The 19,274-nt window shown below is 39.4% G+C and overlaps 4 protein-coding genes across 4 annotated transcripts; all 4 read left to right on the top strand.

Annotated features, from left to right (window-relative positions):
* Positions 1–356: 356 nt before the first annotated feature.
* LOC134307575 (histone H1-like) lies at positions 357–990 on the top strand. Its single transcript, XM_062990534.1, has one exon. The coding sequence runs from the start codon at positions 373–375 to the stop codon at positions 988–990; it is 618 nt and encodes a 205-aa protein (XP_062846604.1). The 5' UTR covers positions 357–372.
* A 614-nt stretch (positions 991–1,604) lies between these two features.
* LOC134307577 (histone H2A-like) lies at positions 1,605–2,013 on the top strand. The gene has a single exon (XM_062990536.1). The coding sequence runs from the start codon at positions 1,605–1,607 to the stop codon at positions 1,989–1,991; it is 387 nt and encodes a 128-aa protein (XP_062846606.1). The 3' UTR covers positions 1,992–2,013.
* A 640-nt stretch (positions 2,014–2,653) lies between these two features.
* On the top strand, positions 2,654–3,097 carry LOC134307576 (histone H3). The gene has a single exon (XM_062990535.1). The coding sequence runs from the start codon at positions 2,672–2,674 to the stop codon at positions 3,080–3,082; it is 411 nt and encodes a 136-aa protein (XP_062846605.1). The 5' UTR covers positions 2,654–2,671; the 3' UTR covers positions 3,083–3,097.
* A 12,239-nt stretch (positions 3,098–15,336) lies between these two features.
* LOC134307579 (histone H2B-like) lies at positions 15,337–16,055 on the top strand. Its single transcript, XM_062990537.1, has one exon. The coding sequence runs from the start codon at positions 15,764–15,766 to the stop codon at positions 16,007–16,009; it is 246 nt and encodes an 81-aa protein (XP_062846607.1). The 5' UTR covers positions 15,337–15,763; the 3' UTR covers positions 16,010–16,055.
* The last annotated feature ends 3,219 nt before the right edge of the window (positions 16,056–19,274 follow it).

Here is a 19,274-nt window from a genome sequence, read left to right as displayed (position 1 = left end):
TGAAATGTGCGCTGCGTCGCTTTACGCATCAGGAGCGGTGTGCTGTTTTAGCAGAACACAAGGAAACAGAGCATCGTTAGGTTCCCTTTGCGGGCTTTTACATGAACGAGAGAACTTATGTTCGGCCGACGTGCACTTTATTACCTCGCATTTTATATCAGGACTTGTATTTTAATCACTATTTGCCATGAGAAAACACAAGTGCGCATGTGTCACGGAAGCACACAGACGGTGCGCTGGGCGAGTTGAGTCTACACAGTTCTCATGTGTGCTATAAAGCCCCGCCCCCTCTCGTAAGAGGGAGGAGTCTCTGTACAACAGAGCACAGCGCTTCACTCGCTCTTTCTTAGCGCCGTTTTAGCTCCAACAACGATGGTAGAAGAAGCTCCAGCACCGGCCAGCTCGGCCCCCGCCAAGGCTCCTAAAAAGAAGACCGCGACCAAACCCAAGAAAGCGGGTCCCAGCGTCGGCGAGCTGATCGTCAAAGCTGTTTCCGCTTCCAAGGAGAGGAGCGGCGTGTCCCTGGCCGCCCTGAAGAAAGCTCTGTCTGCAGGTGGATACGACGTGGAGAAGAACAACTCCCGCGTCAAACTCACCGTCAAAAGCCTGGTGACCAAGGGAACCCTGGTGCAGACCAAGGGCACCGGCGCCTCAGGATCTTTCAAGCTCAACAAGAAGCAGACCGAGGCGAAGAAGCCCGCGGCCAAAAAAGCCGCCGCTCCTAAAGTGAAAAAGGCCGCAAAGAAACCCGCCGCTGCAAAGAAGCCCAAGAAGGTAACAGCCAAGAAGCCCGCAGCTAAGAAGTCCCCCAAGAAGGTCAAGAAACCCGCTGCTGCCGCTAAGAAAGCCACCAAGAGCCCCAAGAAAGCTAAGAAGCCGGCGACCCCCAAGAAGGCAGCCAAGAGTCCTAAAAAAGCCAAGGCAGCCAAACCCAAGACCGCTAAGCCCAAAGTGGCCAAGGCCAAAAAAGCTGCACCCAAGAAGAAGTAAACATGTTCCTGTTTTATTATATTTGTTTTCTTAAAACGGCTCTTTTAAGAGCCACCTATATCTTCCCATAAAGAGTCGCGTTTCCTAAACACATACATACATATAAGCATGCATGCGAACATACAACTGTTCATACATGCAACCATCCATACATACATATTTTGTGGAGAGAGTAATAAGCAAGGAGTTAAAAACACTAAGTATGTCTGGTCCTGTTTTATGTGTAATGATTTTGTCACACATCCCCTTAAAACTGTCCGTATAAATGTGTATATGTATGTGCACTCACGTATATGAGCTCCTTACATAATGTAATTGTTAGTGTAAATGTTATTGTGACATAATATAATGTAATTGTTTCTTAAGAGAAGCTTTTCTGTATCATACATTACACGGGCGGGAGAACGGAGGAGAAAAGAGGGGAGGAGGGGCGGGGCAATATGTGAGGGGGCGTGTATGTGTTTCTCTGAGACATGACGGCGCGTTTAGGATTGGCTCAGCTGTGCCGTCGCTCTAAGCCAATAGGAGAGAGGCCAGTTTGCCTATATCTTACCGCTTCGAGCTCTCTTCTAGTTTACTTCAGTTTTGTTCCACGAACGCATCTGATCATCAAAATGAGTGGACGCGGGAAGACCGGTGGTAAGACTAGAGCTAAGGCCAAGACTCGTTCATCCCGTGCCGGCCTTCAGTTCCCTGTGGGCCGTGTTCACAGACTGCTACGTAAGGGTAATTACGCCGAGCGTGTGGGAGCTGGTGCTCCTGTCTACTTGGCTGCCGTGCTGGAGTATCTGACCGCTGAGATCCTCGAGTTGGCTGGTAACGCCGCCAGAGATGACAAGAAGTCTCGTATCATCCCTCGTCATCTGCAGTTGGCCGTGCGTAACGACGAGGAGTTGAACAGACTGCTTGGAGGTGTAACCATCGCTCAGGGCGGTGTGCTGCCTAACATCCAGGCTGTTCTGTTACCCAAGAAGACCGAGAAAGCAGCCAAGGCCAAGTAAAGTCGCTCTCGTGTTCTAACCAAAAGGCTCTTTTAAAAGCCACCCATTTCCACAGAAAAAGTGCAATTTCCCCAGATAATGTGTAAATAAATGTAATATCGTTTCATAGATTCACACGGTGTAAAACACATGATTTATCACGTTAAAATTAACAAATCAATATTTACAATAAATTTTTTTCTCTAGCTATCTTTACATATATCACTATGTACTGCATGTATACACAAGTGAAGTTACAGATCTCTTGCAGTAGCAAAACCAACAGTATAGACGATTAAAAGTGGTGCAACAAACGTGTTTGTGTAATACACATGGAACAAAAATAATAATGTTAACAATAATAATAAGCAAAATGAACGAAATAATCAATAATATATATTTTGCAAAAGGTATATACTTTAAGTGCGATTGTAGGCTGTGTTTTAAAAGCACAAAGAAACAAAGGAAAGTATTATAAATCCCGCCAACAGCATAGAGGAAATATTATGTTTTCTGAAACGAGGCAGCGGCAGAACGCCGACCAGTAAGCGACATTTGACGTAAGCATGATCGTCCAATGAGAAAAGTGCGTCATCAAGACGCCCAATGAGCGCGGAGCGGCTCTGGTACATAAATAGAGCGTGTTGGGCGGGCTAACATATTCTGTTCTACAGTTCGTGAAGTACGGAGTTCCAGACGCGATGGCAAGAACCAAGCAGACCGCTCGTAAATCCACCGGTGGTAAGGCGCCGAGGAAGCAGCTCGCCACTAAGGCTGCCCGCAAGAGCGCCCCGGCTACTGGCGGTGTGAAGAAACCTCACCGTTACAGGCCAGGTACCGTGGCTCTGCGTGAAATCCGCCGTTATCAGAAGTCCACTGAGCTGCTCATCCGCAAGCTGCCCTTCCAGCGCCTGGTTAGAGAGATCGCTCAGGACTTTAAGACCGACCTGCGCTTCCAGAGTTCTGCCGTCATGGCTCTGCAGGAGGCCAGTGAGGCTTACCTGGTCGGTCTGTTCGAGGACACCAACCTGTGCGCCATCCATGCCAAGAGGGTGACCATCATGCCTAAGGACATCCAGCTGGCCCGCCGTATTCGCGGAGAGCGTGCTTAAACGAACCCACTCCATCCAGTTATCCCCAAAGGCTCTTTTAAGAGCCACTTACATGCTTCCACTGAAATGGGCACTTTTCATAACTTTTTCATTTATTTATGTGTGTCGGTTCCAAAGTTAAATTTATCAGAGTTATGAATATTAGAAAAAACAGTTGTGTGTGTGTGTGTAGAGATGTACCTTACGACATGTTCTTACAACAATTATAAACAAGGTTACATAAGTACAGCTGATTAAAGATTGGCAGGTGGTGTCTTATAACACATGATTAATAATGTTTATAGTGGTGTATGTTTATGGGGTTCTATAAAGCATTAAGTTAGTAAGAGTAATATAGTCGTTATGAGTAGGCTACTAATGCCAAAAAAATGAAAGAATAAACGATTAATAATCAATAATAATTATTCAGAATAATGTATCATTATCAATAATGAAAAAAATATTATAGATAATTAACACTGGGTAATTACAGGCATTTTAGAAGACATACTGTAAAATATTAACTGTAAATAATCATAATTACTCATTATGATTTTTTTTTTCTATTATAGTTGTTGTAATAATAGTATTATTGGTGATAGTAGTAGTAGTACTAGTAACTAATTATAATGTTTTGGAGAACCAATACACAATTAGTGAAGCGTGGCTTCCATCTCGTGGTTACACTGTGACAACACACAAACTAAATCTATTTGTGTGTTTGTGTGTTTGTGTGTATGTGTATGTATGTGTATTTAAACAACAACAGCCACTGCACAAACACAAAACCACACTGCATCAGCTATTGGAGAAGCCAAATACAAGCACAGAGTAAAATGCGGTGTTATTCGGCCCTAAATTGACAGCACACTGTAGCAGATTACCTGAGTACAGTGACTGACATCAAACACAGAACCACACTGACAAAATACAGACTCAGCGCACACAAGCTGGCCATCGAGACCGGACACTACAAGAAATTCTGGACCCCACAGAACCAGGAGTGTGTACACAGTGCAACACCAACACCACAGAGACTGAGCTGCACTTCTTAACATATTGTCCAAAATACACTCAACATACAAAAGGTCTACTACAAACCAATTTCAAAAACTTCACCCTGAATTCTTCTCTCTTACCAACACCCAGAAACTGTTCATCATGTGACACTGAAAAAACAAACTAGTAAGATTTACTTGATAAAATCCTCATAACTCTTTGATTGATTGGTTGATGGATAGTTAGATAGACACTGAAGCCTTCAGGGACAATGTTTTAATGTATTTTACACAGATATCGTATTAACTGATTGTAGTGTAATCTACAGTATGGCTGTACATTGGTAGTATGCAAACACGTTGTATGAAGGCATAAGGAATAAGCAGAATATTTAATGTTAACCATAATAGCGGTAATAGTAATAATGGTGATAAAACAACCATATTCACAATGATGCCTGTTGTAATTTGGAAATTCATGTGTTTCAGCCGCCACCATAGCTAATAAGTGTTAACAAGTGTCATAAGCGAGTTAGATTAAAACCATGACTGAATTAGATTAAAGGGGAAGACCCTGTCCTGTTCCAGCAGGACTATGCCTCTGTGCACAAAGTCCACAAACACATAAAGAGAAGCTCGGCTTCAAAAAACTCCAGTGTCCTGCACAGAGACCTGACCGAAATCGCACTGCACAGCTGAGGAATTAAAGTTTTTGGTAATATGGATTGAGGCTCTCCTGACCAACATCAATTTGAAGCCATACAAATGCTCTTTTGACAGAATGGGTCCAAATTCTGACAGACACTGTTCCCCCCTCTATTTTAAGTGAAATATACAGACACATTTTTAACACAGATGTAACTTATACAGACTTGCATCACTATTATTTATTCCAGAATAATCTAAACACTGTTTTACACATTTTTTTTTTTTGTTTAGGGTATTAATTTTTTAATGTATTTATTTAGTTATTTACTCATTCATGGCCCTTACACTCAATTTAACAAAACATAGATGACTCTAGCAGTACAGGTGGCACAGTATTTTACTCATATTTTACTTATTAGTGTGATTGCCTATAGGTTAGGCAATATCCATTAGTCATATTATTATTATTATTATTATTATTATTATTATTACTATTATTTTACACTTACTATTTTACTCTCTCTCGCTCTCTCACTCTGTCTCTCTCTCTCTCTCTCTCTTGCTCTCTCCCTCAGTCACTCAGTCACTCACTCACACACACACACACACACACACACACACACACACACACACACACACACACACTCAAACTCAAAAGAAGCTTTATTGGCATGACAAATAAGGACATTCGTATTGCCAAAGCAAGTTACAGAGAAATAATAAAAACATTTACATTTATGGCATTTAGCAGAGGCTTTTATCCAAAGCGACTTACAGTTGTGACAGTATACAATCTAAGCAATTGAGGGTTAAGGGCCTTGCTCAAGGGCCCAACAGTGGCAACCTGGCAGTGGTGGAGTTTGAACCAGCAACCTTCTGATTACTGGTCCAGTACCTTAACCCCTAGGCTACAACTGCCCTATAAGAACAAATATATACAAAACAGTTACATGTGCAAAATAGAATAAAATATTATTTTAAATAGAATACAATATTAATAAAAACAGTGCAAAATAATAACAATAAAAATTATAATATTTACAGTAAAGAGGTAGTAATAACAATCAGTTTGTGTGTGTGTGTATGGGACATGGTCACCCACTGTCCCTCACCTGGTGGCAGGTGTGTGTATAGAGTGCTGCTAGTGTGCAGCTCTCTCTGTGCTCCCCCAGTAGGTGGGGCAGTTTGTCGGGATCTGGGAGGGAGGTAAAGTTTAGGATGACGGTATTAAATTTAGGGAAGATTGGGCGTGGATGTGGTGGTACTTGGTACACTGGGTGAGGAAGTGCAGCTCCGTCTCTACTGTACTGAGAGTGCAGTGCTGGCACAACCTCTCCTCCCGGGGCAGCCAGGACCGGGTGTGTCGCCCCGTCTCTAAAGCCAGGTCGTGTGCGCTCAGTCTGTACCTCGTCAGGGTGTTTCTTAATTTAGGGTCGGATACTGTGCTCAGATAATCTGCTGCACTGTAGTGTCTGTTTAGGGCCAAATAACACTGCATTTTACTTTGAGTTTAGTTTCCCAATAATTCAGATATTTTTGTTGGGTGTTTGTGTAATTTGGTTTATTCTAATTTTGTAAGCAGATTTCTCCTGCTCCTGAGTCTTTATTGTGTTAGTGGTGTGTTGGTGTGTGTTAGTAACGTGTTTGTGTGTGTTATTAGTGTGTCTGTGTGTGTTATTAGTGTGTATGTGTGTGTTAGTGGTGTATCTATGTGTGTTAGTGGTGTATCTGTGTGTGTTAGTGGTGTATCTGTGTGTGTTATTAGAGTGTCTTTGTGTGTTATTAGAGTGTCTGTGTGTGTTATTAGAGTGTCTGTGTGTGTTAGTAGTGTGTCTGTGTGTGTTAGTGGTGTATCTGTGTGTGTTATTAGGGTGTCTGTGTGTGTTAGTGGTGTATCAGTGTGTGTTATTAGAGTGTCTGTGTGTGTTAGTGGTGTATCAGTGTGTGTTATCAGTGTCTGTGTGTGTTAGTGGTGTATCAGTGTGTGTAATTAGTGTGTCTGTGTGTGTTAGTGGTGTATCAGTGTGTGTTATTAGAGTGTCTGTGTGTGTAAGTGGTGTATCAGTGTGTGTTATTAGAGTGTCTGTGTGTGTTAGTGGTGTATCAGTGTGTGTTAGTGGTGTATCTGTGTGTGTTATTAGAGTGTCTTTGTGTGTTAGTGGTGTATCTGTGTGTGTTAGTGGTGTATCTGTGTGTGTTAGTGGTGTATCTGTGTGTGTTAGTGGTGTATCTGTGTGTGTTAGTGGTGTATCAGTGTGTGTTATTAGAGTGTCTGTGTGTGTTAGTGGTGTATCTGTGTGTGTTAGTGGTGTGTCTGTGTGTGTTAGTGGTGTATCAGTGTGTGTTATTAGAGTGTCTGTGTGTGTTAGTAGTGTATCGGTGTGTGTTATTAGAGTGTCTGTGTGTGTTAGTGGTTTATCTGTGTGTGTAAGTGGTGTGTCTGTGTGTGTTAATGGTGTATCTGTGTGTGTGTTATTAGAGTGTCTGTGTGTGTTAGTGGTGTATCTGTGTGTGTTAGTGGTGTATCTGTGTGTGTTAGTAGTGTGTCTGTGTGTGTTAGTGGTGTATCTGTGTGTGTTATTAGAGTGTCTGTGTGTGTTAGTGGTGTATCAGTGTGTGTTAGTGGTGTGTCTGTGTGTGTTAGTGGTGTGTCTGTGTGTGTTATTAGAGTGTCTGTGTGTGTTAGTGGTGTATCTGTGTGTGTTAGTAGTGTGTCTGTGTGTGTTAGTGGTGTATCAGTGTGTGTTATCAGAGTGTCTGTGTGTGTTAGTGGTGTATCAGTGTGTGTAATTAGTGTGTCTGTGTGTGTTAGTGGTGTATCAGTGTGTGTTAGTGGTGTGTCTGTGTGTGTTAGTGGTGTATCTGTGTATGTTATTAGAGTGTCTGTGTGTGTTAGTGGTGTATCAGTGTGTGTTAGTGGTGTATCTGTGTGTTAGTGGTGTAACAGTGTGTGTTATTAGAGTGTCTGTGTGTGTTAGTGGTGTATCTGTGTGTGTTAGTGGTGTGTCTGTGTGTGTTAGTGGTGTATCTGTGTGTGTTATTAGAGTGTCTGTGTGTGTTATTAGAGTGTCTGTGTGTGTTAGTAGTGTGTCTGTGTGTGTTAGTGGTGTATCAGTGTGTGTTAGTGGTGTATCAGTGTGTGTTATTAGAGTGTCTGTGTGTGTTAGTGGTTTATCTGTGTGTGTAAGTGGTGTGTCTGTGTGTGTTAGTGGTGTATCTGTGTGTGTGTTATTAGAGTGTCTGTGTGTGTTAGTGGTGTATCTGTGTGTGTTAGTGGTGTATCTGTGTGTGTTAGTAGTGTATCTGTGTGTGTTAGTGGTGTATCTGTGTGTGTTAGTAGTGTGTCTGTGTGTGTTAGTGGTGTATCAGTGTGTGTTAGTAGTGTGTCTGTGTGTCTTAGTGGTGTATCTGTGTGTGTTATTAGAGTGTCTGTGTGTGTTATTACAGTGTCTGTGTGTGTTAGTGGTGTATCAGTGTGTGTTAGTAGTGTGTCTGTGTGTGTTAGTGGTGTATCTGTGTGTTAGTGGTGTGTCTGTGTGTGTTAGTGGTGTATCTGTGTGTGTTATTAGAGTGTCTCTGTGTGTTAGTGGTGTATCTGTGTGTGTTATTACAGTTTCTGTGTGTGTTAGTGGTGTATCAGTGTGTGTTAGTAGTGTATCTGTGTGTGTTAGTGGTGTATCAGTGTGTGTTAGTTATGTGTCTGTGTGTGTTAGTGGTGTATCTGTGTGTGTTATTAGAGTGTCTGTGTGTGTTAGTAGTTTGTCTGTGTGTGTTAGTGGTGTATCTGTGTGTGTTAGTAGTGTGTCTGTGTGTGTTAGTGGTGTATCTGTGTGTGTTATTAGAGTGTCGGTGTGTGTTAGTGGTGTATCAGTGTGTGTTAGTGGTGTATCAGTGTGTGTTATTAGTGTGTCGGTGTGTGTTAGTGGTGTATCAGTGTGTGTTATTAGTGTGTCGGTGTGTGTTAGTGGTGTATCGGTGTGTGTTACTGGTGTATCTGTGTGTGTTAGTGGTGTATCTGTGTGTGTTAGTGGTGTATCGGTGTATGTTACTGGTGTATCTGTGTGTGTTAGTGGTGTATCTGTGTGTGTTAGTGGTGTATCTGTGTGTGTTAGTGGTGTATCAGTGTGTGTTACTGGTGTATCTGTGTGTGTTAGTGGTGTATCTGTGTGTGTTAGTGGTGTATGGGTGCAGTGACTCAGGACCAGTTGGATGAGGGGACTGGTATGTTTGCTCAGCTCTTGGTGTTTCAGGGCTTTATAATGATAAGTTTGGGGGTCGCTCTCGTTTAGATGGTTCCAGAAGTTAATTGCTCTTCTCTGTATGTTTATAATTAGTGGAAATCGGCCTAATTCTGCCCTGCACGCATTGTTCGTGGTGTGTCTGTGCACCTTTAGGATGCTTTTACAGAACTCTGTGTTCAGGGTCTCTAATGGATGTTTGTCCCAATTATGGAATTGATGGTGTGTTATTGAACCCCGAACTTCACTGCCATATAGAGCAATCGGTTCAATTATTGATTCAAAAATTTTAAGCCAGATTCGAATCGGAATTTCCACAAATGTTTGACGTTTTATGGCGTAGACGCCCTGCGAGCTTTTTCTCTCAGTTCATTTACTGCCGGGTTAAAGTTTCCTGTTGAACTGATGTTTAGTCCGAGGTAAGTATAATCTTTAGTGTGCTCAATTTCATGGTGTCCTATTTTATATGTGTGTTTGGTTCCCTGAGATCTGGCTCTTTTCTGGAAGGTCATAATTTTGGTCTTTTTGAGGTTGACTGTCAGGGCCCAGGTCTGACAGTACTGCTGCAGCAGGTCCAGTTTGTGCTGGAGATTCTGAGTGCTGGGGGACAGAAGGACCAGATCATCTGCATACAGCAGGAGTTTAATCGTGTAGAGTGAGACCGGGCGTGGCTGAGTGCTCACACACACACGAATCAACAAGCACAAGCATTGTCCATTTACGTATTATGTATTTACCCTGACATTTTATTTACTTTCATAAAGACTCTTACACCGATGCAGGTGCTTTACATGTACATTTATTTACCCTAACATGTTTCTAATGCTACTTCCACAAACCCTGAAAGGTTTTAAAACATTTTGTTTAATTTACTCCAATTTTACTCTAAATTTTCTTATTTGAACTACCATTTTGATCATAAACTGAAATATTCTCCCACGCTGCCTCATCCCCTGGTATAGATTTTATTGGCTACATTGTCATGTCTCTAATGGCTATTTGTCCCACCTAATTGTACAATATTAAAAGCGCGTTCCACAAGGCCTACTCTGAGCAGCTGCGGTCACAGTGGGCGGTCGCTGCTTAACTCCGCCCTGTTGTCTTCAACTAGGTCCGGTAGAGGGAAATAACAAGCTCTGTGAACGCTCGTCCTGCATTGACTCGCTTTATCTCGACGAGAGCAGTAACCATGTCCGGAAGAGAACTGAACTGAAAAGAATACGAACAATGAATATTTTATTTAAGGACTCTGAATTGTGGAAGATTTTAAAATTGTAAATGATTGTCTTGATAATGTAATGTAATTTCCATGTACTCTGATGAAGTTTAAATAAAATATTAAAAAGAAAAGGCGGCAAAGGTCTTGGAAAAGGAGGCGCTAAGCGTCACCGCAAAGTTCTCCGTGATAACATCCAGGGTATTACTAAACCCGCCATCCGCCGTTTGGCTCGCCGTGGCGGTGTGAAGCGTATTTCCGGCTTGATCTACGAGGAGACCCGCGGTGTGCTCAAGGTTTTCCTTGAGAACGTCATCCGTGATGCCGTCACCTACACCGAGCACGCCAAGAGAAAGACCGTCACCGCAATGGACGTGGTGTACGCTCTGAAACGCCAGGGACGCACCCTGTACGGATTCGGGGGTTAAACGTTCAGACCTCCACGCTAACACAACGGCTCTTTTAAGAGCCACCCATATTTTCTATAAAAGAGAAATTCCTCCTGCTTTATTATTAATATTGTTATTAATAGTAGTAGTACGTTCACTGATGCGTAGATTTGCAAATCACTTGTTTAGCCCCAAAAGCTTGAAAGCATCATAAGTAAAAATAACACATTCACTGATGCATTTTTTTTAATAAATTCACTTATGTAGCCCTAAAAGCTTGGCGTTATCATTAGTAGTTTAAGTATTACGTTTACTATCAGATCTCTCGTTTAGCCTTCATACGGCGTGTTTGCATACTACCAATGTACAGCCATACTGTAGATTACACTACAATCATTAACACGATCTTTGTGTAAGATACAGTAAAACATTGTGCCCGAATGCTTCGCTTAAAAAACTAAACAACCAAAAAAATTAAATTGATCGATCTATGTATCTATAATATATATATATATATATATATATATATATATACAGTATATATATATTATATAAAATTTAATCAAATGTAACAAAAATATTGCTATGGATTATTTTATATTCGGTTTTAAAACATGTATCGACCTCAGATTAAGCGGGAACAGACAACAAAGAACAGATTCTAGTGAATGGGGCAGAAGGGGGCGTGGAACTGTATGTGTTCTGTCCAATAGAAACCCAGGACCTTGGACCAATCAGAGTTACGTGTTTCATCTTGACTTACTCAGCATGCAGGGTTAATAAAGCGGGCGTGTAGAGCGTCTACATTCACTAGCAGTTTGTTCTAGAGGAAACAGCAGCATCATGCCCGAACCAGCTAAGGCCGCTTTATTGCCCAACACTATAGCTATGGGTCCTTATGTAGGAAAGATTTCATACCCTGGACAAATTCAACGATGCTACATATGTAACTCCGCTCAACATCAAGTAAAGAACTGTGATAAGACCAAATGTTGGAAATGTGGACAGTTTGGACACAAAGCTAAAGATTGTGTAGATGTGGAACAGTGTGGACTGTGTGGACAAAGCGGTCACTCGTATTTCACGTGTCCTAAATCTTTCAGTAACCTTTTAAAGAAGGAAAGAAGACAAGCACAACCAAATCTACAAGATCCAGAACAAACTACACCTGAAACAAAAGATCCAGCCTGTGATAAACCTGACAACAACGACCAGCCACAACAAGAACAAGCGAATAAAGAATCCAACAGCAGTGAGGAAGAGTCATCCGGTTCAACAAGCAGCGATGAAGCGGATAGCAGTGATGAGGAAGACGACAGCGACAGCGAAAGCAGTGAGGCGACGGATATCGACAGTACACCGGCACAAAGACAAGCGGATAACATCGAACAAACAACTACAACAGAACAATTAAAGAGAACTAATGAAAAAACGGAGGATATGGAAACAAATACTGAAACCAACACGGACAAATCACCGAACTTGGAGAGAAGATCGAACACTCAACAACCTGAGATCAAAACTGGAAAACGTATAAGATCCCCAACAGAGACAACAACCAAGAGACCAAAAGATAAGTGAGATGTTCACCCACTTATTTAATGTTTGGGGGGATTAATGTTATAACTTATAATGTAAGAGGAATACAAACGGAAAAAAATAGAACGGAAAAATTAGATAAGCTAAAACGGTTAAAGGCAGATATTTTATTTCTCCAGGAATTAAGATTAAAAACTCATGATGACATAAAAAACGTACAGCAAACATGGAACATAGGTGAATCTGTAATCTCTATAGGCGATGATTTAGCGGATGGTATTGGAATATTTTTTAAAACAAAACAGATAAATATTATTAAGAGAAGAGATTTAATACCAGGTCGACTTTTAGTGATAGATTGCATTTTAGAAAATCAAAAAATTAGGTTAATAAATATATACACAGCACAAGACAGTTTTAAAAAAATACAGCTATTTCAAAAAATGAGAGAATTGTTGCTTTGCAGTCATAACATTATCTTAGCGGGAGACTTCAATGTCATAACAGATAAAGAAGACAGTTGATGGATTACCTTTTAAGCTAACCAGAGCAGCAAAAGTATTAAAAGAAATATGTGATGAATGTGGAATGAAAGATGTTTTTAGGGCTTTACACCCTCATAAATCGGGTTTCACAAGATTTGATAACAAGGCAAAAACGAGAATAGACAGAGTATATGTATCAAACCAAATAAAAGTTGAACAATATAAAACAGAATTGATAATAAATTCAGATCATTTAGCTGTAAATTGTAAAATTCTTTTAAATGCAAAAATTAGAAAAAACTATTGGAAATTAAATTTGAAATGCCTGAAAAATGAACCACTCGTAGATGAATTAAAAAAGGAGGTAAATATATGTAAAGATCTAGATGTTATCTCTAAATCGTATTTTGAATTGTGGCAAATCTTAAAAAATAGGCTTAAAAATATGCTGATTAGGAAATGTAAAGAACTAAATCAAAAAAGAAACCAGACATATGATGAATTACTTACAAATTATATAAAGAACAAAACAAAAATGAATAAAACGCCACAAGATTTAACAGAAATAGATGAACTTAAAGAAAAAATGGATAAACTGAACTGCGATTACCGCAACAGCTTAAAAGTAATGTGTGGCTATGAAGGGCCTGAGAATACTGATTGTAATATACATAATCTTATTAAGAAATATAAAGAACGTAAAGAAACAAAAAATGTTAAAGGAATACGGACAGGAAATAACTCAATAGTAACCAATGGAAAAGAAATAGCTGATGAAATTGTTAAATCATTTAAAGAAATGTATAAAAAAACAAGCACTAATGAGAGTGATGTAAATAATTTCTTAGGAGAAACGATCCAAGGTATAAATGTAATAATAAAGTTTTAAGGAAATTGTTGGGAAAATCACCAAAGAAGAAGTTAGTAAAGCTATCGCTTCGTTAAACAAAGGAAAATCTCCAGGTTCCGACGGTTTTCCTGCTGAATTTTATTTGTTATTGTCTGATGATTTGTCTGATTTACTTACATCAGTTTTTAACCATGGAATAGAAACAATGGACATGTACGATAGTTTTTATGAAGGTATAGTAACATTAATCTTTAAAAAAGGTGATGAATATGATTTAAGTAATTGGAGACAAATAACTCTAATGAATGTGGAATATAAAATCTTTGCAAAAATTTTAATGAACAGGTTGCAGGTAATTTTAAATTCTATTATCGAACAAGAGCAAACATGTGCAATTAAAGGGAGAAACATGTGGGATAACTTATGTATTATTAGAGAAATTATTACATGCAAAGGCCTTAATGTACCTGGGTTTTTTATGATTGCATTGGACCAAAAAAGAGCATTCGACTTTCTATCAAGAGACTATCTGTGGAGAGTATTGCAATGGTATGGGTTTCCTGATGAATTTATAAATATGGTTAAACTGTTATATAAAGAATCAAAAGTAAGAGTAAATGTGAATGGGAACCTGACTGAAAGTTTTGATATATACACGGGAGTTAAGCAAGGATGTCCACTAAGTGCAGCTTTATATGTGATAGCGATTAGCCCTCTGTTGTTCAAAATTAAAAAAGATCAAATGTTATCAGGGGTTCAGGTTAACAATCAAATGAACAGATGTATAATATCAGCTTACGCAGATGACATAACTTTGTTCATAAAAAACCAAAGAGAATTAGATAGAATCAATGATCACTTTTTAAATTATGAGAAAGTATCTGGAGCAGTTTTGAATCAAAATAAAACAGAAGCAGTATGGATTGGTGACCCAAAGAATAAACCAAGTCTTAGTATACAAGTAAAAGATGAAATCACAGTACTTGGTATACAAATAAGCAATGAGAATGCATTAGATAAAAATTGGAATAAGAAAATATTAGAAATTACTGAAGAGTCCAACAAATTAATGAATTGGAAAACAAGTTATGAAGCAAAAATAAATTTAATTAATGTCTTTATATTAGCAAAATTATTGTTTCTATCCATTGTATTCACACCAACGCAAAATATAATAACAAAATTGAACAAAACTTGTATCAGAACAATATGGGGTAGAAACTTCGAAATAGTTAAAAGAGAATTCCTATATAAAGCTAAAAAGAATGGAGAACTAGAAGCAATTAATTTTGGAATAAAGCTTAAAATTAATTATTGCAAACATATTAGTTTAAGCTTAGCTCGAAAAGCAGCTTGGTTAGGGAATACTGATGAATGGGCCAAACTAAGAGGGAAGAAAAGGAAAGATGTTCCCTACTATAAACTCTTATATGGCGACTTTGTCGAAAAATATAGACTTTTGGAAATAAATTGGGTCACGCAGTCCAATAAAATAATTCATAAAGAAATTGCGAATTACATTTATAATGGTATGATACAGTTTAAAGACTGCACAAAAGAGGAAAATGAAAATCTTATAGATTTATTACAAAATAAAATAATATCTAGAAAAATGAAAGATACAATGTGGTTGTCAGCCTTAGGTAGATTACCGGTGAGAGCAGTAGTAAAGTGGAGTTGCTTTGTTAAAACTAACTTATGTCCAATGCCAAATTGCAACGAAAACGAAACAGTTGGGCATTTACTAGTAGACTGTCAACGCTCCAGAGAAATTTGGAATTGTATTAAGGACTTGGGATTAGATATAGAACTGTCTAGGAAAAACGTCATTTATGGTGGCTTTAACCTTGATAAACTATGTGGAAAAAGACTATTGTATTGGATTGTGATTGCTGTAGTGGTGAATCAAATATGGAAAACTCGATGTAAAATGACAACTGAAAATGTGTATATTGATTGTGAAGATGTAGTTAAACAATGTATGGCCAAATTAAAATGCATGAAAAAATGTAAAATGAAATCTAAACGCATGACAATTCCATGGGACCTTTTTAATGGACTTTAGACAAATAGTGTTCGAGTTTAATTAATTCTAAAAGAAAATGTAAATATTTGTATTATTACATGAAATGTATCAATTAATGTAATATTACTGTACGTGTATGATGTAAATGATATTTGTAATGTGATATAAATTTGTACAATAAAGTTTATTTAAAAACCCTAAGGCCGCGCCCAAGAAGGGCTCCAAGAAAACCGTCACCAAGACCGCCGCCAAAGGAGGCAAGAAGCGCAGAAAGGCCAGGAAGGAGAGCTACGCTATCTACGTGTACAAGGTCATGAAACAGGTCCACCCTGATACCGGGATCTCCTCCAAGGCTATGGGCATCATGAACTCCTTCGTCAACGACATTTTCGAGCGTATCGCTGGTGAGTCCTCTCGTCTGGCTCACTACAACAAGCGCTCCACCATTACCTCCAGGGAGATCCAGACCGCCGTGCGCCTGCTGCTTCCCGGTGAGCTGGCCAAGCACGCCGTGTCCGAGGGTACCAAGGCCGTCACCAAGTACACCAGCTCCAAGTAAAGCGCCTTAGTCGCTCTGGCAAACCAACGGTTCTTTTAAGAGCCACCCATCTTATCAAGTGAAGAGAATTTTCCTCTTTTTAAATATTATATCTGAATATGCCATACACACTTTATCTAGGTAGCTTTTCATGTTTATTTATTTATTAATATATTACTATTCTTGGGCACTGCTGTCTTTCACGAGTTGTCCACGACTGTCACTATGTGGTGAGTTTAGGAGATTACACACAATAAAATGTCACTGTACTCTTAAAGTTAATATAATACACTCAGAGCCGTAGAGAGAGAGATGCTACACTCCTTGATCTCGCCAAACAAACCCGGTGCTGTTAAAATAAAAAAATAAAACGATAACTAACTGTAACTGTATTAGGCGTTTACAAAACTAACGAGAGCGTACTAATATTATAGATAGAATAGCCTTCGTTTTCGTGTTTATCATTTTATTTATGAGCATTGTGAACGGATATGAAATCGATGTTTTCCACTCGAGCACCGTACGGTACCTCATGCGGTCTTTCCCAATCCGCTCCCTCCTCACTAACACTCCACTACAGAGGGACCCTCCACGTGAACGCGCAAACGGAGGCGGAGTGGAGAGGGGGAGTGAGTAGGGAGCGGATTGAGATTGGGGGGGATTGGGCTCCCTGACGGCACTTCATGTTTACATTCCGTTTCTGCTCACCACGCTAGCCTGCAAAATGACCACAGCAAAAGTTAAGTTGCTGTTTTTCTGATATGTGTCATGAATTAGTTTATATTATTATTAGGGCTGTCGTTAATCGAGGAGATTTTTTTTAATCAAACTATTTTTACTGAGCTGTTTGTGTCACGTAAATTTGCGTCTCTGTGGTAATTTGCGTTTCTTAAAAGTGCATGAAGCAGAACTCTGATGAACAGAACTTCTGATAGCTTCCCTACACACTCGCTCCCTGCGCACTATAGTACACTTAACATTCTTAAAGGGCCAGACACTAGATGTATAATTCACATTACATGACAGGTGAGAGGAAACATTTTTAAGGAAAAATAGTTCTTGTGTGAATTACAAGGGCAGGAAAAACTACGGCAGATACAGAAGGTGCACCGGGGCCCATGGCAGGGGGGCCTCCACGACATTAACCTCTCACCTCACTACCACTGGCTGCACTCGCCATGGTCCTTATTATTATATTACAATATTTTTGTTAAGTAAAATTAAAATAACTAAAACTGTGCATTAAAAATACCAGAGGCAGAAATTTGGACTTGAAGTGTAACTTCTGAGTGACTTTTAATTTATTCTGACCAGCTATCAGCAGATGCAATTTGTTGAGGGGGCCCAACATTTCTTTTTTGCACTGAAGCCCATGAGCTCCTAGTTACACCACTGGTGTTGCATCTAGAAATGGTTCATATTATGAGCGCCTGTTTTCAGTGGCAGGGTTATGGACAGGTAAAGATCCTCACTTTTACCAGTTCATGTTTTACTAGCTCATTTTAAAAAACTGGCTGAAAGATGGTAACTGTCAACAACTACATTTCAGCAGCAGTATTATACACATTTTGCACTTACGGCTGATATCTTGTGGACTGTTACCGTTTTTGTGGACAGTTGGTTGTTCAACAGTATTTGAAAAACATTTTTAAATGGTATCTTTTGTTGAGTTTTTATTACACAATACTTACTCTGACCTTTTTGAATCCTGCACCTGAAGAATGACCCAAAGTATAAAAAAACTAAAACAAATACTAGAACTAATAAAAACTAAACTAAAACTAAGCATTAAAAAAATAATAAAAATTAAAAAGAACTAGCAAACCCACTATAAAAACGTATTAAAACTAACTAAATTAGAGAGAAAAAAGTCACAATGAAATAAAACTAAACTATTATGAAAAATCCAAAACTGTTATAATCTTGATTCCTACATGTAATACATTAATGAATTCATTGTGAATATGCACAAGTTCATTTTGTCTAATGTAAGTGCTGGAGAAGGTACAGAATGTAGTCGAGTTAAAGTAGAGATATCCAAAGTAAAATATTACTCCAGTAAAAGTAGTAAAAAAACAAAAAACATTACAACTGTTCTCTACGGGAGCGTCACCACTCTGTTCTCTCTACCGCTCTGGATACACTTAAAATATCGTCCTGTTATTATTGTTAGGATTGAAGTTTTGTTTAAGCTGAGAGTGTAATGGTCAACTATTATCATTAAACAGCATTAAGTGGCTCCATTTATATGCATTCTGACATATATATATATATATATATATATATATATATATATATATATATATATGGATTTATATATACCTAGCCTTTCCTTCAGATCGACCATTTGTAAATTTGGAAAACCAATAGACAATTAGTGGAGCGTGGCTGTAGCTGTTACGTTCATACATTTAAATTTTCAGCATTTAGCAGACGCTTTTATCCAAAGCGACTTACAGTACTGTGACAGTATACAATCTAAGCAATCGAGGGTTAAGGGCCTTGCTCAAGGGCCCAACAGTGGCAACCTGGCAGTGGTGGGGCTTGAACCGGCAACCTTCTGATTACTGGTCCAGTACCTTAACCGCTAGGCTACAACTGCCCTACACATGCCATACAACTGCCATACAACTGTATATGTGTTTTCTTTTATGTATGTATTTTTTTATGTATGTGTGTGTATACACACATTTTACTCAAACACACACAGATACTACTAAGAAACAAAAGTGCTGTAAGAACCGGTGACAAACATACACAATACACAACACAGAATTGCAGGACTGCAGTCTGAGTCCAACACTGTTTAATATCTACATAAATGAATTAGTGTGCAGCTCCCGGACTCACTCTGCAGGACGGGGAAGTAAAATTTCTACTCTATGCAGCTGCACCTAGACCTGTTGGAGCAGTACTGCCAGAACTGGGCCCTAGCAGTAAATCTGAAGAAAACAAAAATGATTGTCTTCCAAAAACAAACCTAGATGTCAGGAACACATGGCACCAGTTTACCATGGTCAGCACTGCCCTGGAGCACACAATGCAGTACACTTACCTTGGTCTCATCATTACATTTACATTTTCAGCATTTAGCAGATGCGTTTATCCAAAGCTGAGCAATTGAACAGCCTTGCTCAAGGGCCCAACAGCAGCAACCTGGCAGTGGTGGGGCTTGAACCAGCAACCTTCTGATTACTAGTCCAGTACTGTACTCATTACTGCATCAGGGAGTTTCAGCATGGCAGTGAATGTGTATGGGGTCCACTGAAATTTCACAGTTCTGTTA

Source organism: Trichomycterus rosablanca, unplaced genomic scaffold (assembly GCF_030014385.1).
Source record: "Trichomycterus rosablanca isolate fTriRos1 unplaced genomic scaffold, fTriRos1.hap1 scaffold_311, whole genome shotgun sequence".
NCBI lineage: Eukaryota > Metazoa > Chordata > Actinopteri > Siluriformes > Trichomycteridae > Trichomycterus > Trichomycterus rosablanca.
The sequence above is the reverse complement of the archived record's forward strand: the minus strand, read 5'-3'. Positions and strand labels throughout refer to the sequence as shown.

What these genes read in the sequence shown, in the direction of transcription:
- LOC134307579 (XM_062990537.1), top strand. Translation starts at nt 15,764, where the DNA reads ATGAAACAGGTCCACCCTGATACCGGGATCTCCTCCAAGGCTATGGGC.
- LOC134307577 (XM_062990536.1), top strand. Translation starts at nt 1,605, where the DNA reads ATGAGTGGACGCGGGAAGACCGGTGGTAAGACTAGAGCTAAGGCCAAG.
- LOC134307575 (XM_062990534.1), top strand. Translation starts at nt 373, where the DNA reads ATGGTAGAAGAAGCTCCAGCACCGGCCAGCTCGGCCCCCGCCAAGGCT.
- LOC134307576 (XM_062990535.1), top strand. Translation starts at nt 2,672, where the DNA reads ATGGCAAGAACCAAGCAGACCGCTCGTAAATCCACCGGTGGTAAGGCG.